Source organism: Cervus elaphus, chromosome 18 (genome assembly GCF_910594005.1).
Source record: "Cervus elaphus chromosome 18, mCerEla1.1, whole genome shotgun sequence".
Lineage (NCBI taxonomy): Eukaryota > Metazoa > Chordata > Mammalia > Artiodactyla > Cervidae > Cervus > Cervus elaphus.
In genome coordinates, this window is record NC_057832.1 from 42156864 (window position 1) to 42180423 (window position 23560).

Here is a 23560-nt window from a genome sequence, read left to right on the forward strand (position 1 = left end):
TTCTATGGAGTATATGGGAGCTGTCTAAAATGAAAAGGCAGCTTTAGAATTTCCCATTTCTTTGCTATGGGAGGCATTTAGGCAGAATAGAGAAGGAGTTCTCCATCCTGGTGCATTAAAGTCAATTGGAAGCAATTTTTAGATTATGATCTAGACTCAGTTAGAGGTTCTGATTCAGCTGGTCTTGGATGGAGCCTCAGTTCAGTTGCTCAGTCATATCTGACTCTTTGTGACCCCATGAATCGCAGCACACCAGGCTTCCCTGTCCATCACCAACTCCTGGAGTTTACTCAAACTCACGTCCATCAAGTCGGTGATGCCATCCAACCATCTCATCTTCTGTCGTCCCCATTGGACATCTGTATTTTTTTCCATCCACCCTACTTGATTCTAACAGGCAGACAGTGCTGCAAACCACTCAACCAGATAACTGCTTGAAGATTGTTTATGAAGCCAAAGCCTAATATATAGCATCTGGGAAGACCAGGTAGCAGCCTTCTCCAGATCAAATCCTGTAAGATTTCCAGATGTAGCATTCTAGATTTCATCTCATCACTCTTCAAGGAACACATTCATACACATTTGTAACACCTTGGTCCTTTGGCAGCAGAAACTTGGTTTCCTAGGGTCTTTAGGGCTTCTAGGGTTACTCACCCAGAATTAGATTGCCATTCTTGGCCTGGGGCTCTGAGACAGGAGCAGGTCAAGTTTGTAATGTTTGTAGATTCTTACTTGCAAGGAGGGAAGATCAATTTGAGTTACAATATTGGTATTGGAGGAGAGAAAAAGTCATTTTAAGATTTCACCTGCTTTCTAAGTTCAGGGGGAAAATAGCCCTGAAAATAGTATGCATAATCTGCAGGTTTACTGTGGTTTCAAACAACGATTTCTGCACAGACTTCGGCTTTCACATAGCTTGTCTGCCTCTTGTTCCAAACACAGTTCCAACGTAGCTATCGAACGTGCCAGATTTATGAACTCAGGAGGCAAATGAGCACACAGAACTGAATGGATGAAAACAGAAGTAAAATAGAGTCTGCTTTCTCAAGGACCTAGTAGCTGATAAAGAGCTAGGTTAATAAGCAGAAACACTTTGCTATGAACATCTATAGAAAGAACAATCCTGAGAGAGAAATTATGCCACCATTAGGGCTACAGGCCTGGTAATTGATCCTGATGGTAGGTTAAGTTTAAAATAAATTTCTACCTCATCTTCCTTTGGAAGAAGATAAGAATGATAATACAGCACCCAGAAAATGTGACCTCAGGGCTATTTACACACAATAAAGGAACAAAGCCTAGTTTCTCCCCTAGCATCATGGTAAGTGTGTTTTCCCAACAATGCTGGGGTAACATTTTATCCTGTTACTCTAGGAATGCAGTAGGTATGGGCTGTTTTCCTTTTATTTTTTACTTTGTGTTTGTTAAAGAAGTGAAAATAAGTCATTACCACGTGAATCAGTCGGTGTGGTGTAGTGTCTGGTGCTGTGTGATGTAGTGTTAGGACTCAGCCTGCTTACTCTAATAACTGAGTGACTTTGGGTAAGTTACTTTATATCCCTGTGCTTCAGTTTCCTCATCTGTAAAACAGGAATTTATGATAGAACCCTACCTGTGTAGTCCTATCTATAGAATTGTGAAAATTAAACCATGTAAAGCATGTATAGTATTCAGAACAATGCCCAGCATATAATAAATGCTCACTGGATCCTAGCTGTTACTAAAACATGTGAACCAGAAAAGGCACATTGACACTTTTATCAAAATTAGTTCAAAGTAAAAGACCATTTCCTTCCAGTTAATGCTGCTTTAAAACACCAATTTACAGGACTGCTAACAACCAAGACAAGGAATGCAGGGCCCTGATGGATCACCAGGGATCCACTGACTTGTCTTTGAGCAACTCAGTCATCTTTCTTGTCTTTAATTTTTCTCCCTTTGCCATGAATGTAATTCAGACTTTCCATTAATTATGTTGTGAGGAAGTGTGTAAGGGAAACACACACATATAGTAAAGTAGAATCAAAAGAAGCAAAGATCTGTAAAGTGCTTTGCACCACTAAGAAAAAAGTGCCTGTTAAGTCCTGTGTTTCTATGTGGACCATTTCTTTTTTCTTCCTCTGCCTTCTGTATGCCCTTAATCAGCTCCACTCTGCTGCTCTAGGAAGCTGTGTTGCTAAAGGCCCAAGGCCTCTGGTAGGGGGGCAGTACCTGCTGGGGGGGGAGGGGGCTTTACTTCCCCAACTGGACCCCCAATGCGCCTAAACCCGAGGGCCCTTTACATGGGCCAGATGCTAAGAGTGACTTGAGAGCGACAGGGGAAGAGAAAAAAGATTTTAAAAACCTAGCAGTGCCTTTCAAAAATGTCTTATTTTTATTTTGTTTTTATTTAGTGAATTTTTCACTGGCAATGCTAAATCCAGGCAGAATTCTGGAAGAAGAAATGACTAGGTAATTGGCTAATATGTGTATATATCATATGTACTTCTTTATATTGTACTTTTAAAAAACATTTTATTTGAAAATAATTTCAACCTTATGAAGAGTTATAAGCATGTGCAAGGAATCCCTGTATACTTTTTAGCTTTTGTTAGACTCTTTATCCTATTGCTTCCATTTATACCCCTCCCCTGCCATTTAAAGTAAGTTACACAGGGGACTTCCCTAGTGGTCCAGTGGTTAAGACTCTGTCCTCCCAATGCAGGAGGCCTGGGTTTGACCCCTGGTCAAGGAAATGGATCCCACGTGCTATTATGAAGACCCAGGGCAGCCAAATGAATAAATGTTTTTTTTTAAAAGTTGCCCAGAGCATGGTCCTTTACTCATAAATACTTCAGGTTGGTTCCCAGAACAGGGCATTTTCTTCGTAACCACAGTACAGCCATCAACCTCAGTACATTTAATATTGATACAATACTTAGACCTGGTCTACCATCTGAATTCCAGTTTTGTCTGTTGATCTAATAATGTCATTTAGGCATTTTTTCCCCTTTCTTCAGCCTTCTTTTTTTTTTTTTCTTTTTTCTTTTTTTTCCTTCTTCAGCCTTCTTAATAGAAATCCCCAAAGCCTGTCACATAATGTTTGTATGTTGACTTTTCAATTAATGTTGCTGACTTAAATGAGTACTGTCTGTAACCGTAGCGGCCTGAAAGGAAAATATATTTGCGAGTAATGAAATTGAATTTATTTCTAATGATACTAACTTCCCTCTAATTTAGTTAAGACTACACTCTGAGTTGATTTGAATTCATAACATTTTAGCATTGGTTTTAAAAAAATCTTTCAACTTCTGCCAATCAGGAAGAGGGTTTTTTGTTCTTTGTGTAAACAATATGGGAAAAGCTTACACTAAGAGCCATTTTGCATGTTCAGCCTATTTATTCCTGTATTTGCAATGTGGTGAAGCTTTTCAGAACAGTAAGATATGCAAGTCTAGAATGTGAATTATGGAAGAGTCAAATTGTGTCTACAGATTATCAATATAAGTTTTAAAATGATTCATGCACACCACTGTATGTTTGCAGTTAACCACACAACTTTATTTTACCTTTGGCTAGTAATTCAAGTGGATAGATTGGCCACTGTTCTATTATAATGTAAGAAAAGAGAAAAAAAATGTGTATGTGTTATAATGTCCTACATGGTGTTTGAGATCTGTCAGTAAATTTATTAATTTCCAATTCTGAATATTTCTCTCCCAAACATTAAGACTCTATTTAAAAGAAACTTCTGAATTGTTTTCCAGATATGCATATTATTATTCAGGATTAGGTGCTGGAGTTCTTGTTGCTGCCTATGTACAGGTTTCATTTTGGACTTTGGCAGCTGGCCGACAGATAAAGAAAATTAGACAAGAGTTTTTTCATGCTATTCTACGACAGGAAATAGGCTGGTTTGACATCAGTGACATCACTGAACTCAATACACGGCTAACAGAGTAAGTATATTGTTACCTACACATCCGTAAAGAAATTAACCACTAGCTATGTGCAAACTTGTCAAGGGAAGATTTTAAATGAAAAAAAAAGTTTGCTCAATTAAACATTTGGTGTGTTTTGGGAATAGATGATCTGATAGCCATCTCTAGCAGTTAGAGCCTATGCCACAGTACATCTTCCTTACCTGTTAGGTTTGTTTTTTTTGCCTCAGTTACATAAGTAGGTGTATTTGAGGACTGAGCTCACATCCTTTGGGGCTTCCTGGTGGCTCAGACAGTAAAGAATCTGCCTGCAAATGCAGGATACCCAGGTCCAATCCCTGGGTTGGGAAGATTCCCTGGAGAAGGAGATGGCAACCCACTCTAGTATTCTTGCCTGGAGAATTTCATGGACAGAGGAGCCTAGCAGGATACAGCCCATGGGGTCACAAAGAGTCGGATGCGACTAACACACACACTCACATCCTTTACTTATTTCTCTCTCATGGAGCTTATCACAGGCCTGACAGATATTAAGATGGCACTCTGGTAAGATGGATGAATGAGTGAGTCAGGGATTGAATGAATTCATAAAGAGACTTCTCTTAGTTCTTGTTGACTCTTCACTTATTCAACAAACAATTGAGGGCTTGTTAAACACTGTTCTAGATGTTTGTGGTTTAACAGTGAATGAGGCAGAAATCTCTAGCCTCTTGTTGCTTATGTTCCAGGATGGGGTGATAGATGATTAGCGTTTTCTGGCTGGAGATCCTGCCGAGAGGGTAGTGAGCAAATGTCCGGGAGGAAGGAGGATCAGGGCACTTAGGGCCTGGCTGGCCTCCATAGGGACCTCAGGTCTGCCACTGGACATTTTTGACCTGAGGAGTAGCATGTTCAGACTTCCATTTCCAAAGGATCACTCCGGCTGCTGTACTGAGAACAGAGTGGGTTAACAGAAGCACCACGGGTAGAAGGAAGGAGCACTTCCTTATTCCTACTTTCAAACAAAATTGAGACATATGTTCAAAATGCTAATCCTTCTCTAATAGGATTAACTAACTGAACAGCATCAACTTTTAATGATACTGACTTCCCAGAAGCATGAACTAATCCTGAATTTCTTCCTTTGTACAGTTTTTAGGTGGGGAAAGTGTCATTCAAGAGGCTAAGACTGTGAGAAGGGCTTGCGGGCATCTGAACGAGCTTTGCCTGTGTCTGTGTTGGTTAGATGTTTGCTTCGCCTTTCTGACTGAAGACCTGTAACCACTTAGGTGTGATCTTTTTTAGTGACATCTCCAAAATCAGTGAAGGAATTGGTGACAAGGTTGGAATGTTCTTTCAAGCAATAGCCACGTTTTTTGCAGGATTCATAGTGGGGTTTATCAGAGGATGGAAGCTCACTCTTGTGATAATGGCCATCAGCCCTATCCTGGGACTCTCTACAGCTGTTTGGGCAAAGGTATGTGAAACATGGGCATGACCATGTGTGTTAACTGACACAGATAGAGTTATCTTCAAGATGCAGGATTCTGGTTGTGTGTAGTACAGATCTATGTTAAATGTCACTCAAAATGCATGCAGAAGCATGTTGTTAATATGGTGCTCTAATAGGGAAGAGTATTTTTAATGTGATTCAAAATGTCAGACACGGGACTTCTCTAGTGGTCCAGCAGTTGAGACTCCGAGTTTCCAGTGCAAGGGATTTGAGTGTGCTCCCTGGCCGGGGAACTAAGATCCTACATGCTGCATAGCCAAAAAACCAAAACATCACAGTTATTACCTCAATTACAGTTTTTGCACTCTTATTTTTTTTTTACTTGTTTTAAAATCAATAAAATATTATTGATAATTTTTTTTATGGTTATTTATTTGGCTGTGTCAGGTCTTAGTTGTGGCACATGGGATTTTTGTTGTGCTGCATGGGTTTCTCCAGTTGTGGTGCATGGACTTTTTATAGTTGTGGAGAGTAGGCTCAGTTGCTCAGTGGTATGTGAGATCTTAGTTCCCTGAAGCTGGGTTGAACTCGTGTTCCCTGCATGGGAAGACAGATTCTTAACCTCTGGACCATCAGGGAAGTCCCTGCACTGTTGTTATTACCTTGGGTAAATCTCCTGGCATAGTAATTTAAAATACATAAATCGTTATGTCCCTATTTAAAGAAACATAATTTAAAAGTTACATCGCCTCTTGGAAAAAAAAGAAAAGTTACATCACTCAGTCAGTCACTCAGTCGTGTCTGACTCTTTGAGACCCCATGAACTGCAGCCTGCCAGGCTCCTCTGTCCTTAGGATTCTCCTGGCAAGAATACTGGAGTGAGTTGCCATTCCCTTCTCCAGGGGATCTTCCTGATCCAGAGATCGAGCCTGGGTCTCTTGCATTACAGACAGATTCTTTACCACCTGAGCCACCAGGGAAGCCCAATTTAAAAATATAACATAACTTCAAATTATTGCATGACTATAAAACATTTAACTAAGTTTGGATTTGCTGTTTAATTGTGACGGTTACATGGCACTCTGCCAATTTTGCCTTGCAGTAAAATCCACATAACCTGTTGCATTTCAGCCAACACTACAGGGTTGAGAAATTTTACTGGCAATTTTTGCTCATTTTGGGGTTGATGATTTACTTAATAGACAACTGGCATCTCTTGTGTTTCGATTCTTCCTTTAGCTTTCTCCTGCAGCATCTTGTTTAGCCATCTTATAATTCAGTAGACTATCCATGAGTAGGTCTGGAAATGTGGTTTTCAAAGTGATTAAAAATCATTACACAATAATAATAAGGATGATGAATCCTTTCCAAGAAGTAAGATTTTAGTTTAGTTTAGTTTGCAATCAATAGAGAAAAAATGGCAGTAGATGTGGAACTCAACACTATTACCAAAAACACTATCTAGTGAATTATATGTGCCTTTCCTTTTCCTCACTCTGTTACTGAATCAAGTCTGGCTGCTTGAAAAAAATCATTACTTGCAAAAGCTGGTAGAAAGGAAAGTTGCTTTTAATCAGAATGCCGGTAATCTGGGAGAGATGGTGGACTCAGTGTCCACCAAAAACCATCTCCAAAGATTCTGTTCACTCATGAAATATTTTTAAGGGGCAAAGGAAAGCATCTCAGTTAATCATCGTGACAAGAGGGTCAGAGTTGACAGTACTCCCCATCATGCAGACCTATGAGCAGGCCTGTCAACTTCTTGTGATTTTTCTTTAAATGCTATCTCTTTACACAGTTTATTCATGAGATTACTGAAGGGGAAGCCAGGGAAGAGACCTGGCCATTTGTTAATGACTTATTCTTTATTTCTACATCTTTGATCCATGAAAAGAACCAACAAGTTAGGTGAAGTATTGTGTGATCAAAAGATTTGAAAGGGGGACTTCCCTGGTGGTCTAGTGGCTAAGACTCTGCCTTCCACAGGGGGTGTCAATTCGATCCCTGGTCGGGGAACTAAGGTCCTACATGTGGCCAAAAATTTAAAAAAAAAAATTGTGCTAGGGCTGGAGACAAGCAGAACATGGGGCTGCTTGGTTTAAGGTAGGTGGGATGACAGAGGGAGAGAGAGAAATCAATAGAGAGAAAAAGTAGCAGATGTGGAGAGCTTTTTCCTGAGAGCTGCTTACAACTTCCCTGGGGCAGAGTTCCTCAAGGCAGATCACACCTAGCCTTTGCAGGGGAGTGGAAGAAGCTGTGGGATGTGGTACACTGAGTGATGTTTGCTGCATATCTACAGCGTTTGGTAAAGGACAGGGTTTGGGAAGAAAAAGTAAGTTGAAGAGTTGATCAGAGTGTCTTTTAACTTTTTTCCCTATTTGAAAGTCATGTGTTTCTCTTCTTTCCAGATACTCTCAGCGTTTAGTGACAAAGAACTGGCTGCATACGCAAAAGCAGGTGCCGTGGCGGAAGAAGCTCTGGGGGCCATCAGGACTGTGATCGCTTTTGGGGGCCAGAAGAGAGAGCTGGAGAGGTCAGGAAGGCCCTTTGTCCACTGGCTCAAAGAGCTCTCTTCTATTGCATTTTATTACTTATTCTTCTGTGGTATGAGGGCTACAGTCCATATGATCACAAAGAGTCGGACACAACTGAAGACACTTTTAGCACTCAGGCATGCACACGTGTCTACTGCTTTCCTTTGCCTAATATAAACCACTTACCCACAAAACATAGACACCCTTTATTGATGGCTGGAGTTTGTCAGATTTTACAGCAGGGTTCTGACCTTTTTTGGCTACCCCGGTGGCTCAGATGGTAAAGAACCCATCTGCAATGTGGGAGACCTAGGTTTGATCCCTGGGTTGGGAAGATCCCCTGGAGGAGGGCATGGCAACCCACTGCAGTATTCTTGCCTGGAGAATCTCATGGATGGAGGAGCCTGGTGGGCTACAGTGCATGGGATGGCAAAGAGTTGGACATGAGTGAGCGACTAACACTTTCACTTTCTGAACTTTTTATGTTCCATGGACTTCTTTGAAAGTCTGATGAAGCCTATGGACTCCCTCTTAGAATAATGATTTTAAATGCATAAAACAAAATACGTAGGCTTACAGAAAACCAATTATAGTGAGGCACAGTCATCAAAACATTCTTTAAATTGTGATACAATAAATCCATGTCTCTATTTTTAACCTATTGAATATCAAGAACTAACTATAGGTCTTATACCTACTGTAATTCAAAGTAGGTCTGTGGGTAAAATGTATTTCAAGATATCTGTACAAAGTAGAACATGATATGAAAATGATCTGGGGTTTCTATTGGCAACACAGTCACAGTTACTGCTAACACTACAGGGGCTTGTTGCCTGCACTGATAATCGAAGGAAATGCTGAATTTTGGCTAGCGGTTAACAAAATTAAAAGTGTAAAGTTTAAATTCCTTAAGCAGAGATTCCACATCGAGTACCTCTGGTCTAAGGGGAGTTGATGGACAAAAATGTATGGGCCAGAACATACCCCCTAATAAAGGCTACTCAACTCTCCAACCAGTTTTCTTTAAATAATAACATACCCTAATATAACTGAAGTTTGACTCCATGTAAAATATGTTCTTTTGCCATTCTGCGGGACTCCTGATGCCCCCGCCTCTATGAAAGAGAAATTCTCAGGAAATTCTCTAGCCTTGAAAGCAAAGGTCCCCACTCCCCTCTTTTTCATTCTCATTTTTCTGTTCCTTAAGTCCTCTTGACAGCCAACCTGTGCCTGGTTCTCTAACCGCTTCCTTTTTCTTTCACTGCTGTTTCCTGCACACAGTAGCCCACACACCTCAGGATGTGAGTGTAATCAGTGCCGCTCCATTAGCTGCAAAAGGCGAGCCATCTAAGCAAAGGTAATTACAGCATGTCCACCAGTGTCCCCGGACCCCGTGTCACTGGGGCAGATGTAAAGCTCCCTGCCCGCACCTTGCAGCCGGGCCCCCTGGGATTCAGCACAGCCCCGGGCGTGGGGTGCCGGCTGTCCCCCCAGGGACAAAGCTCTGCTGAGTCAGTGCCTCGCCCAGCACTGAGGAAAGAGCACCGGAGGCTCAGGTGCTTTCAGTAATCAAAAGATATAATTTTGGGTGGCAGGATGCATTTTTAAAATGCATCTTATTTGGTTAAACTAAAAAAGATATGATGTTGTTTTTGTTACAAACATTCTAATGGATATGATATTTTCCCTAAAGCCTCATTGTACATCCAGTGGATTTTTTCTTTTCTGACTTTAAGGAGCCAAAATTAAATTTTATATACTCTCTGCATCTCTCATGGAATGACAGGCTTAACTGAAATTGATGGAAAAAAAACATTGTTATTTAACAGAACCATTCTAGACATGTGTACCTTCATGTCAAATCCCAGAAGCCAGTAATAACGGATTTTACTAAATATTTAAACTTACGGTAATAATAGAATGAGTGGTATTTAGGAAGAGATTAAATTCTAAAACAATGGCAATGATGATAAGAATAGGATTTATCAGATTGCCCCAACTGTGTGCCAGCACTGTTCTAACAACTTTCTGACATTGTCTGTCCACCTCGCACCATCTGGCAAGGTGGGCATCAGTACCTCCACTTTGTAATGCCATTTGCAGCCGTTGTGCATGGGCCTAGAGCCTGTCATCCTACCAGAAGTAAGCCAGACAAAGACAGAAATCCTATGACAATGTGGAGCCTAAAAAATGATACAAATGAACTTATTTCAAAACAGAAACAGACTCACAGCCATAGAAAACAGACCTATGGTTACCAAAGGGAAAAGGAGGGGAGGGGGAAATTAGGAGTTCAGGATTAACATACACTCACTGCTCTATATAAAATAGGTAAGCAACAAGGACCTATTGTATAGCACAGGGAACTATACTCAATATATTGTAATAATCTGTAAGGTAAAAGAATCTGAAAAATGTGTGTGCGTGTGTGTATAGCTGCATCCCTTTGTACATCTGAAACTATCACAATGCTGTAAATCAACTATACTTCAATTTTTAAAAAGCAATTCCATTTTACAAGTGATTAAACTAAAATCTAAAAAAGTTGAGTAAGAAACTATATCCCATAAGTAGTGACCTCTTTGTACCCTGTACCCTGGCTTAATCAAAAACAGAACAAAACAGAAACCAAAGCGAAGCAAAAAAGCAAAGGCTGGAGTGTAAGTACGCAAACAGGTAGAATCCCATCCTTACCCACTGGGGTCAAGTTTCCCTGGTGGCTCAGATGGTAAAGAATCTGCCTGCAATGCAGGAGACCCAGGTTCAACCCTTGGGTCAGGAAGCTCAATGGCAACCCACTCCAGTATTCTTGCCTAGAATCCCATGGACAGAGGAGCCTGGTGGGCTGCAGTCCATGCAATTGCAAAGAGTCAGACATGACTGAGTGACTCACACTTTCCCTTTCACCCAGTGGGACAGCAGAGAAGACAAAGTAGCATGTCCTGAGAATGTAACTGCTTTAAGAATCCCAAACAGTGTTTACATTTTGGTGTCACTCCTGGTGGGCGTGGTTTCTCTTCTTCCTCCTTAACCTTGACTTGTGATGCTGACCATGAAGGTTGATGGTGAGGTTCTCCCAGGGTTGGGCGTTCAGTCCTGGATCAGCTCTGGGAACATTGGTGGGACTGGTGGGGACTGAGGGAGTTGTGTCCAGGCCAGTAGAGAAAAGGCTCAGATGGGTTGTGGTCCAGGCTGACCCTGCACTGGTTCAATTCCCGGGTAGCTGGGTATCTCCACGGGTTTCTTGTTTGATGGCTTTTGTCCCTTAAACTTCTAGCTGTCCAGGAGGGGAATATAGCTAAGATTATGGATTCTTATTATCATATTTCCCCCTTCATTTTCGGGTAGGTATCAGAAACATCTAGAAAATGCCAAAAGGATTGGAATTAAAAAAGCTATTTCAGCGAACATTTCTATGGGCACTGCCTTCCTGCTAATATATGCATCGTATGCACTGGCCTTCTGGTATGGATCCACTCTAGTTATAGCCAAAGAATACACTATTGGAAATGCAATTACAGTAAGTCATTTTCCTAATATTTGTGACAAATCTGAAAATATTGTTTATCTCTCTACCTCTTCTTTCATTTTCCTCCTTTTTGAAGGATGAACCATAGTTCTAACCTTTTTACTTGTGGCAAATCTTTGCTCAGTCCTATGCAGAGCTGGCCTTCTAGAATACACAGAGCGTAACATGTGGTTAGGCCAATTGAGAAACATATGGAGCATATAAAGAAAGATGGAAAGAGTTTATGAATGAACAAATATCAATTGGCACCATCCTCGTGGTGCCTGTGATTTTCATTATATAAGAAAGTAAACATTATTATACATAGATCATAGTATGAAAGAACATTTAATTTATATCATATAGGCTTTCCAAATACAAGATGAAAAGTGATTTTAGGTTTTTTTTCTTCTATAAAATGAAAATAAATTCATTTTATGATTAGAAAAATTATACATACTAGTTATACAAAAGATTAGAATACTTTTAAAAATTAGAAATTACTTAGAATTACTTATGATCTAAAAATCCATATATGCGTAATGATAACTTTTGGTGTATATCTTCCAGATTATTTTCTGTATATGGGTTTTTTTCTCTTGAAACCTAAATTGTATTATGCATATCTTTTTGTAAATTTTTTTATAAACAAGATATTGTGACCTTCTTTCCATGTCAGTGATGGTCAGGACACCATGTAACCATTCAACTAGCCATGTTTTAAAACCTGCACTTCCCTGTCTTTCTAAACAGGGGACATGGAACACAGTTTGACCCCTTGATGATGACTTAGGGGCATTATGAAAATGTATCATTTCAGAATGTTCTCTAGAGTGGTACTTTCAGACCCCCGTCAAAGTGTTGAGGGCTGTTTGGCTGGATGAGGTGTCATCACTGCCGAGTCTGTTTTTTCTCATGTTGGTTGGTCCCCTCTCCTTGTCAGCTTGGAAGCACGCCACCTCTCTTTACTTCCTCGCTTGCTAAATTTTACAAAGCAGGGAGGTTGAGCCCTGACTCTGGCATTCATCCTCTCTGGCCTGGTCTCCCCATTTGTTGGGTGTAGACAGTGACTTCTCCCAAATAGGAGGGCAGAGTGATCCCATGATGCAGGGAGCCCAGTGATGACGTCTTCATAAAGACCAAGGACTCGAGTGTGTTAACTTTATGGCATTGCTTCTGGTAGGGACGTTGTTTTGCTCTCTTGCTGGTCTTTCTCTGTATGGCAGATAGTAGATAGATGTTTGAGTCCTGGTATGTTAAGTGTTATTGTTTTTTGTCATCTTCTGAGAAAAGCCGAACTATAAGTAGATGCTTCACCATGCCCAGAGAGAAAGGAGTCATTTCTCTTCATTTATGTTTTCTCAGTTAATGTATGCTAATAACCTGGATTTCTGAAACTACAGTCTTAACTTTTCTGTATCAATTTGTTTTCCTAGTGGAAAAAGAAAATATGAAGGGAAATGTGTTAAGTTTGTGTGCTATAGTACAGACTAATTGTGTAAAGGAATTATTTTTTTTTCCATTTATTTTTATTAGTTGGAGGCTAATTACTTTACAATATTGTAGTGGTTTTTGCCATACATTGACATGAATCAGCCATGGATTTACATGTATTCCTCATCCCGATCCCCCCTCCCACCTCCCTCTCCACCCAATCCCTCTGGGTCTTCCCAGTGCACCAGCCCTGAGCACTTGTCTCATGCATCCAGCCTGGGCTGGTGATCTGTTTCACCCTAGATAATATACATGTTTCGATGCTGTTCTCTCAAAACATCGCACCCTCGCCTTCTCCCACAGAGTCCAAAATTCTGTTCTGTACATCTGTGTATCTTTTTCTGTTTTGCATATAGGGTTATCGTTACCATCTTTCTAAATTCCATATATATGTGTTAGTATACTGTATTGGTCTTTATCTTTCTGGTTTACTTCACTCTGTATGATGGGCTCCAGTTTTATCCATCTCATTAGAACTGATTCAAATGAATTCTTTTTAATGGCTGAGTAATATTCCATGGTGTATATGTACCACAGCTTCCTTATCCATTCATCTACTGATGGGCATCTAGGTTGCTTCCATGTCCTGGCTATTATAAACAGTGCTGCGATGAACATTGGGGTGCACGTGTCTCTTTCAGCTCTGGTTTCCTCAGTGTGTATGCCCAGAAGTGGGATTGCTGGGTCATATGGCAGTTCTATTTCCAGTTTTTTAAGAAATCTCCACACTGTTTTCCATAGCGGCTGTACTAGTTTGCATTCCCACCAACAGTGTAAGAGGGTTCCCTTTTCTCCACACCCTCTCCAGCATTTATTGCTTGTAGACTTTTGGATAGCAGCCATCCTGACTGGCGTGTAATGGTACCTCATTGTGGTTTTGATTTGCATTTCTCTGATAATGAGTGATGTTGAGCATCTTTTCATGTGTTTGTTAGCCATCTGTATGTCTTCTTTGGAGAAATGTCTGTTTAGTTCTTTGACCCATTTTTTGATTGGGTCATTTATTTTTCTGGAGTTGAGCTTCAGGAGTTGCTTGTATATTTTTGAGATTAATCCTTTGTCTGTTGCTTCATTTGCTATTATTTTCTCCCAATCTGAGGGCTGTCTTTTCACCTTACTTATAGTTTCCTTTGTTGTGCAAAAGCTTTTAAGTTTCATTAGGTCCCATTTGTTTATTTTTGCTTTTATTTCCAATATTCTGGGAGGTGGGTCATAGAGGATCCTGCTGTGATTTATGTCAGAGAGTGTTTTGCCTATGTTCTCCTCTAGGAGTTTTATAGTCTCTAGTTTTACATTTAGATCTTTAATCCATTTTGAGTTTATTTTTTGTGTATGGTGTTAGAAAGTGTTCTAGTTTCATTCTTTTACAAGTGGTTGACCAGTTTTCCCAGCACCACTTGTTAAAGAGGTTGTCTTTTTTTCATCGTATATTCTTGCCTCCTTTGTCAAAGATAAGGTGTCCATAGGTTCGTGGATTTATCTCTGGGCTTTCTATTCTGTTCTATTGATCTATATTTCTGTCTTTGTGCCAGTACCATACTGTCTTGATGACTGTGGCTTTGTAGTATAGTCTGAAGTCAGGCAGGTTGATTCCTCCAGTTCAGGAATTATTAACTAATGCACACAGATGTGATTTATAATGTGTGAACTGTTACTTTTTAATGTTAAAAATCTTATTAAAATGTATATATATATGTGTGTGTGTGTGTATATATATATATATATATATATATATATATATAAAACATGGCACTTTTTAAGGAAAGTTATATGGGGCCAAAATCTACCTTGTTTCATCTTGAACATTCTGTGTAATTCCATGCATAGTTAGAGAAAATAATGTAGTAATGAATAATACTGATGGAAAATGTTTTCCTCTGGTGGCAATGGCTTCAGAATCAAGGCAACAGGTTTGAAAAATCCTTCTGATTTTGTCTAAGCCCAGGAGAAGAACAACCAATAGTTTGACAAGATAGATGAAAAAATATTTTTGAGGTTGAAGAAACCCATTTGTGCAACAAAATTCTGTAGTGACCTTGTAAATTTTGCTCTTGTGCTGAAAAAAATCTTCAAGGGACAGACCTGATCTTGACCCTTCGGGCAGCCCGTGTTCCGAACATGATGTCTCAGGTGACAGTGGACACTGGGATGGGACAGGTAACTTTTCCTTGTGCTCTTTTGCTTAGGTCTTTTTCTCAATCCTGATCGGCGCCTTCAGCATTGGACAGGCGGCTCCCTGTATTGATGCTTTTGCCAATGCAAGAGGAGCAGCATATGCGATCTTTGCTATTATTGATAATGTGAGTCATTTATTATTTTTAATGCTGAAAATGTGTTTGAGGCCTGGATAATTAAATCTGGCTTTATGTTAAATGTCCTGTAAAAATTAAGTGACATGAAAAACCTCTGCTTCTTAATGAATAAAACCAAATGCCTCTTTTGAATATTTGTGAAAGTTTGAAAAATTACCTCTTTTTCAAGGTTAATTATTTGCATTGTATTCTAAGTCTGAGAACTCACAGGATCCCAAGATCAGTAATCAAAACCAGCTCTAAATGATGAGGAAACTTTTTCTGGTTAAGCCTAGACTTGACTATTTGTAACATTCACAATGGTTCCAAATTAAAGAATCAATACAAAATAATAATAAATAATAGAAATGGGATTTCAAGTAAGGAATAAATGAGGTTAGGAGTGCTTATTACTGTCCCTGCCTCAAGTTAGGGTTTAATAAAATTTAAGTTTTGAGTTAGCCAATTGGGGAATAAAAGGCAGAATGTGCTAAGAACTTTTATAAAGGAGAACAGATTTTTTTTTTTTTTTAAAAGAGTTCTCTCTCCAATAAACTTTATTTTAAAGAAAAAATATTTCTGAATGCTTATCTTTAATCAAATAGCACTGATCTCATTTGGGAAAGTGCCTCTGAACTAATGTGTCATTGTTAGAGTTCAAAGCAAAGATGTTTGTCTTCCTAGTTTTTCTCCTTTGCTCTTTCATCTTGTAGCCAGACTGAGAATATTATGCTTTGTAGACTGGATGAGTGGATGGAAGAGTGATTGGTGGGACCAAAATTGATAGTATGTTTTGCTGTGGGTTGCCCTCTCTCTCAAAAAAAAAAAAAAATTATCACTGTATATATGATATAATTTTGAATCAGTTGTATTGCATAAGTTATCTTGACTGAAGTGAAATAAAGAAAATCATTTTGACACATTAAAGGTGGTCTCTGCATTTATACAGAGAAAATGCTAGCTAGCTAACTGAAATGTAATTGTCTAGTCCAAGCAATTCCTGTTTCATCAGTCTAAGTCATGAGAAAATTGTTCAGCTTCTGCATATATTGAAAATTTACATCATTCCAAACTAACTTGTCCCTAACCAATTGTTCAGTCTTCTCAATCCAGTCCACACACTTATTGTTTAGAAATAAGCTAATTTTCACTAAATGCTGAAATACCTGGATATATCAATTATAGTATATTTTGTAATTGCAGTCATAGGAATGTACATTTAGAAAATTTATGAGGATATGCCAGAAACTTAAAGTGAAATATCATATGAAATGAAAAGAATATATCCCTTATGTGCTTTTTAAGAAAAACCTATTTTCAGAGAAGGAATACTTCCTTAAACACATAAACACAAACATACACACACACACACACACACACACACACACATATATAGTCTTCAACTTGGGTTCTGACTCACGTGAAGGGAATTATGCTTTTCTGGGTCCTGTTTTTGGAATTGCTGAAGCATATTCCTTAAAAATGCTATGATGGAATAGCCATTGAATTTTGTTTTGTTTAGGATCCTACAATTGACAGTTTTTCAGAGAGAGGACACAAACCAGACAACATCAAAGGGAATTTGGAGTTCAAAGATGTTCATTTCTCTTATCCTGCTCGGCCGGATGTCAAGGTATTATAAGTTATATTTATAGGGATTCCTAATTTAGATTGATTGTTTAATCATCTTCAGGAATCCACAGTCTCTGTTATTTTGATATGTATGTGCCTTTTCCTTTGGGGGTTATATTCCCTTATTTAATACTATTTTTCCAAATGTGAAATTGAGTCAGATTACTTCTCCTTCAGGCTCTTGATGTGAAGTGTACTGTTTTTCTCTCTTTCCCTTAAAGATCTTGAAGGGCCTCAACCTGAGGGTAGAGAGCGGGCAGACGGCGGCCCTGGTTGGGAACAGCGGCTGTGGGAAGAGCACAGTAGTCCAGCTGGTGCAGAGGCTGTACGACCCTGACGTGGGGCGGGTAAGTGGGGAGAGCCCCGCTCTTCCAAGTGGGAAGCTGGGTATCAAATAGCCCTTAGAAAATTTTTTTGATAACATATTTGCATGTGAATCCAATTTTGGTTTAAAAAAAAGGGCGGGGGGTGCTATGGAATTGCAGTGCATCTGGGTAAGACCTTCAAACCCTTGGGCTATTTTGACAAAAGTAGTCAAGACGATAAAACTCAAAGAAGCTAGACAGTGCTCTTCTCTGTTCCAGCTAAGCTTTTCATAATCCACTGTGTCACTGGAAAATAGTCATCCAAACCACTGAGAGGATTATTTTCAATGACTTACTGAGTTTGGTTTAAAATGTTCCACATTAGTAATTGTCAATAAGCTTGTGTTCAGGGTCACAAGAAATCTTAGGACAGTAATTAAATTCATCAAAGACAGTTGAGTTTTCTTCAGTGTTGGAATATCTGAAAAAGAAAGTGGAACAGTCTCTAAGAAACTGGGGACATGAGAAACAGTAATGGCCTATGGTATAGTTTTTTGATCTTTTAAAATTTTTATTATAAATTCCAACTTACAGAAAAGTTGCAAGTAAGGAAGTCACATATACTCTTCACCCAGATTTATTGTTTTTATTTTGACCTACTTGCATTATTATCATTTCTTTCTTACTACATGTTTATGTGTATGTATAAAACACAACACAAACATACATACCGTTTTTTTTTCTGAACCTTTGAAAGTAAGTTAAAGATATTATGCCCCTTGACCCTTACATACATTAGAGTATAATTTCTTTTTTTTTTTTAATGTTATTGGATTATAGGTTGTTTTACAATATTGTGTTCATTTCAGGCGTATAGCAAAGCAGAATGTATTTTCTGAGGGGACAACATTCTCTTACTTAATCACAAAACAATTATCAAAATCAGTAAATTTAACAGTAATATAGGGGCCCACAGCAAATATTCAAATTTCCTCAGTTGTACTGACTTGCGAACATTGAGTTTACCTGACATTGAAATGTGTTATAATTATGAAAACAGAAGTTTACAAGTTACACAGAAAAACACAAAAAAACCACAAAAAGGCATTAATATAGGACAGAGATTCTAGGATACACGAATTCTTTACTTTCTTTAATAAAATTAACAAAATTTCTTTGAAAAATCTGATACACCAAGTAGGAACATGGGTCCCTTCTCATTTCCTAAAGCAAATTCTAGGTTGGTTTAAGTATAAACAGTTTTCTTCATTTTTAAAAAAGAACCTAGTAAGTACTTACATTGAGATAAGCATTTGAAAACATCTTATTTTAAAAATTACTATTGGAGTAATACATTTTTAAAAGAAAATACATGTCAGCAGGAAAAAAAGGTCTTTAGAAATTCTATAACTCAGAGATATTCACTGTTCAAATTGTGATTTAAGTTTTCTTACTGCTGAAATAATGGAAAAAATGCCCAGTGGTACAGTTGATTGATTCAATTTTCCCTTAAATCTCTCTCCAATAAAAATCAATAAAGCTATAGTTTAAGAAAGAAAGAAATTGGAATGAAAAATTTATGATATATGGTAAAACTATTATATTACTATTTTATAAATTAATATGAATCTATCAGAGGCTATGAACATGCATATCTTTTGAGAATAAATGTGGATTTGTAAAAAAGTTTGAAGAAATGCTCAATTTCACTTATATATGAATTAAATATAACTAATACCATACACTTATTAATTAGAAAAGACAGATTAATATGATAAAAGCTAGTAAATTACAGTGAAGCAAATATATATATTCCTGCTGACACTGTAAATTATTAAAAATCTTTTTAGAGAGTTTGTTCAACCTTTATTCAGCAAATAATAAATACCCAACATGTGACAGTCATTGTATGAGTTAAGCAATTATTATTGGAGAAGAGAAAATGAAATACACTCTTCAGTCTGGTCATTCTGTCCTTTTACTATGATTGTCCTTCAGTGTTCTTTGCACGAAGCCAAATACTCAGCAGGTGGGAAGTGCAGAAGTACATTATGGTATTGACACATTATGTAGAGTAAAACATCATAAGGCCATCAAAGTGATATGTAGACTAGGCAGGTAAATGGCCATTTTAATTCAGATTTAATAATGGTAAGCAAAAATCATAGTTATGCCAAAATACATAGCAATATATAATCATTTATGGAGAATATTCCATCCATGAAAAACAGTATACATAAGATAATAAAATCAAAAGAGAGAATAGACTTTATTTTTAGCCTTGCACATTGCTCTTTATTTCCAATTCCCATTTCTAACCACTGAAATAAGTTAAATATTAGCTAAGGTATTTTTTTCTTTTTGTCTTGTCAGCAAACAGATTTTATTGAGCTATATTCTAAAAATAATATGCAAAGTTCTGATAAAGATTACTTAAAAGATAGGTTTCACCAATGTTGAAAACACCCCAATTAAAATAATAGATTCCAGTGTATAAATTGAATGGTAATAATTTAAATAAAAAATTAAAGCATTCAAAATATAGGACCTTTGTAAACACGGCAAGCAGAAATAGCTGATAATCCCACTAAAGTGTCTCTTAAAAGAATAAAGATATAAATCACTGGTGCTGACTTTAATATTATGTGAGTGCTAGTGAAGAAACTTTATTAGCAGGAGTTCCCTGGCGCTCTAAGTGGTTAGGACTCAGCACTTTGACTGCATGGCCTGGATCTGATTCCCTGCTTGAGAACCAGGATCCCGCAAGCCAAGTGGCATGGCCAGAAAAAGGAAAAGAAAAAATTTTATTAGCACCATTTTATTTACATGTCATGTGGTAAAATCATAAATAGCTCATCAGTTTGTATGGATCCAGTGGATTTATTGTTATTTTTTTAAATTGGCGGATAATTCCTTTACAGTGTTGTCTTGGTTTCTGCTCTACAACGTGAATCACACATTAGCTAAGGCTTTTTTGGTGACAAATGCTTTCAACGTCAGATGGTTTAAAAGATTTAATGGAAGTGTCTTGTTTCTTCAGATTATCATCGATGGGCAGGATATTAGGACATTTAATGTAAAGTATCTGAGGGAAATAATTGGAGTGGTGAGTCAGGAGCCAGTGCTCTTTGCCACCACCATTGCTGAAAATATCCGTTACGGCCGTGGAAATGTCACCATGGATGAAATAAAGCAAGCTGTGAAGGAAGCCAACGCCTATGAGTTTATCATGAGATTACCACAGGTAAAGCCTCTGTTCATTTGAGTGCCCTCGAACTTCACTCATGCCACTGAGTTCTTTCTTCAAAGCTTAAACTAATAATGTTTGAGGTTCCAGGTTGTCCAACTTTGCTAGGTAAGTCCCTTGAGTTATCCATTTGGAGGGTTAAGGAGTGTAGCTTGGTACAGTGACTCACAGGAAATTTTATACAGAGTTTGTGTTAGTAGTTTTTTAGAATGTGACATGATTTATTGTGATTTGTGACTCATAAACGCCCTGTTGTCTTCCATGAATCCCTAGACTCCATAGCTGCTTCTATTTGAAATATTTCAAGAGCTCTACCACGCTTTCTGTTGTAGAAATTTGACACCCTGGTTGGAGAGAGAGGGGTCCAGCTGAGCGGTGGACAGAAGCAGAGAATCGCCATCGCCCGGGCGCTGGTTCGCAACCCCAAGATCCTGCTGCTGGACGAGGCCACCTCAGCGCTGGACACGGAGAGTGAAGCCGAGGTTCAGGCGGCCCTGGATAAGGTGGGTGGATCCTCCACCCCTGAAGGACCAGCCCACTGAAACTTCACTGAAATTCTCACCAATGCTTTGCGAGCCTCGGCTGAAAAACGTGAACACGAGAGCAGTTGAAGCTCGCCCGTGGGGCTTTTGTTTTTAGCGTTTTATTTCATGTTGGAGTGCAGTTGATTAGCAGTGTTGTGATAGTTTCAGGTGCAGAGCAGAGCGCCTCAGCATTTCCAATCCATGAATCCACTCTCCCCCAAACTCGCTCCCACCCAGGCTGCCACATGACATTGAGCAGAGGTCCCTGTGCTATTCAGTAGGTTGGTTATCCATTTTAGATACAGCAGTGTGTACGTGTCAATGCCATGGGACTTTCTTGATTTCTCCTTTCTGTCAGGGCACATTGCAGAGAGAGGCAGGCAGCCCATTTCCTGATTTGCTTTATTGGACCAAGGTGCAGTTATCCTCCAGTCCAGGCCTGTGCAGTGAGCTGCTTAGCTTTGGGGGTTTTGTTTGGTTTTTTACACATGGTTAGGACTTTAGTCAAAAGTTCTTGCAGTAAAGTGTACAAAGAAAATTCTGATTACTTACCCAATGGTCCATCTGAAAAGCAGTTCAAAATACTTGCCTTATTTTGTAGCAGTACATCATCTTTATCTGTTCATAAAAGTGAAGGGGTGCTTCTCCGGAAATAAAGTTCGATTTGTGTGTTTCTTTAAGCATATAAATAAGGAACATATTTCAAGGCCGCTGAACTCATGGGCCTGGCTCAGTGTTTCTAAATCTCTCACTGTCGTCTTTACTAAGCTGAAGCTTCGCAGCATGAACCTTACCTTGGGACACTTCAAGGTTCGTGCTGGTGTCATCTGTCATGACAACACAGTATGAAGACTAGTCAGATGACACTATGTAAATAGATTTCACACACATAAACGTCATAAGCATTTTTGACTTCAGAAAGTTTAGTAATAAAATGTGCAAGTTATTCAACAGTCTATCCACGTTGCCTCTTGAAATACTGTTTTTTTGAATTGACCTACTTTATTTTTCAGTTTTTATTGAAATATAGTTGGTTTACAATGTTGCATTAATTTCAGGTGTTCAGCTAAATGATTCAGTCATACATATATATGTTTATGTATGTATATTATATATTTTATATCTGACATATGTCCTCTTGAAATTATACAGATGAGCTGTATGAACCTTATTTTCTCAGGAAAACTTATACTTGAATCCTAAGTAAACACAACTGCCTTGTGTGCTATAAACTGTAGTTAATTCAGGCTTCGTGGTTTATCACATTAACATTTTGGCTTATTTTATATAATGTAATTTAATAATTAATGAGAGAATATGATAATTATTCCTCATAAATTTGTGTACTGAATTACATTGCTTTCATGTATATTAAGTCTCAAGGAACCAAAATATAACACATAGGGGACTTATATTTGGTTGGTTAATTAGAAGTGACTTAAACCAGGAAATCATGAAAACAAATGCATGCATTCATTAAACAATCGATTTAAAACATGTCAGTATAGCTTTTTTAGCATAGAGTTGCGTGCGATAAGAGGTATTTAGGGAAAAGTCCCAGCCAGCCCTGGACCCAGGCCCCAAAGCTTTCTAGGAGGTGTGCATTCAAGGGTGGCAGCCCTGGCTGTGCTAAACAAGCAGAATGACTGACCAGTCTGTTCATGATGTGGATTCTGTCAGCAGAAGTTGTATCCGTGCAAGTTTTAATTCATATTTGGATACATTACTTCTTTCAATTTTAGCAGTTTTTGTTGGCAAACACAGAAGCTCTAAGGCCTCTTAAAGTCTATGCTTCAGACATTGAATAAGCATTGATTCCTTCACATCTTTTGCTTAAAACTAGTCACATGGCCTGCCCAAATTTGAGGAGGTGGAAAAATACAGTCCATCTCTGAAGGGAATAGTTGCAAAGAGTTTGGGGCCATTTTTTATCTACCGTAGTTGCTACAGATGGTTTCTAATCTACGGAATTGACTCCATCCATTGCAAGATAACTGAAATATTTTTCAGATGATAAACTATGCCTTTAAGAGGGAAGTCCTTCATACTGCACTCTCCCCCAGTGATACTGGTTCGTCAGTTGGCCGCTTCATCTGGTTAAAAACCAACTTTCTTTTAACAATGAAAAGTTGAGTTTTGTAATTCTCTGTCCCTTGAGGAGCATAAGGATATAACACTATTACTGTTTCTCCTCTCTGATTACCTAGCCTGGAAGCATAATATTTTCCTTTTGTAGATCCTTTCTACATTTAGCACCATCTCTTGTCTGGCACCATGTTATTGTAATTAGCTGTTTATTTATATGCTTTCTCTCTTTCTCTCTCCTAAGAGGCAGAACGAATAAATGGCTCATGTTTACTCTATAATACCTACTCCAGTGCCTGCACATAGTAAAGCCTGAATAAATTTTTACTGAATTGATTACCATGGCCTAGCTCATTGAGTAATACATTCTACATTAGAAAAAAATAATTAATGACCGTATCCACTTTTGGCTCAATAGATAGCAACTGTTCTTCAAAATAAATAATAGGTTTTCCAGTATAAAATCTTAAAGAATAGAAAAGCAGACTTTATATTTTGATTTTTTAAAGAAAGTCAATAATCACAAAGTTTTGTACCTGTGTCCCTCTTCTACTCATAGTGTTTCCATACTGGAGGGGCAGGAAAAGA

At 38.4% G+C, this 23560-nt stretch overlaps 1 protein-coding gene across 4 annotated transcripts in view; it reads left to right on the forward strand.

Annotated features, from left to right (window-relative positions):
* Positions 1-23560, forward strand: part of LOC122673830 (phosphatidylcholine translocator ABCB4) — a 70974-nt gene that overhangs the window by 10742 nt on the left and 36672 nt on the right. For 2 of the 4 annotated variants that reach the window (XM_043871722.1, XM_043871721.1), the window contains exons 5-14: positions 2394-2451; positions 3747-3938; positions 5205-5376; positions 7761-7885; positions 11235-11406; positions 15075-15188; positions 16702-16812; positions 17033-17158; positions 20157-20360; positions 20696-20866. In XM_043871722.1, the coding sequence (XP_043727657.1) occupies positions 2394-2451; positions 3747-3938; positions 5205-5376; positions 7761-7885; positions 11235-11406; positions 15075-15188; positions 16702-16812; positions 17033-17158; positions 20157-20360; positions 20696-20866 (1445 nt within the window). Of the gene's footprint in view, positions 1-2393; positions 2452-3746; positions 3939-5204; positions 5377-7760; positions 7886-9177; positions 9244-11234; positions 11407-15074; positions 15189-16701; positions 16813-17032; positions 17159-20156; positions 20361-20695; positions 20867-23560 lie in introns of those variants that run through there. The other 2 variants (XM_043871723.1, XM_043871725.1) reach the window with 2 other exon arrangements.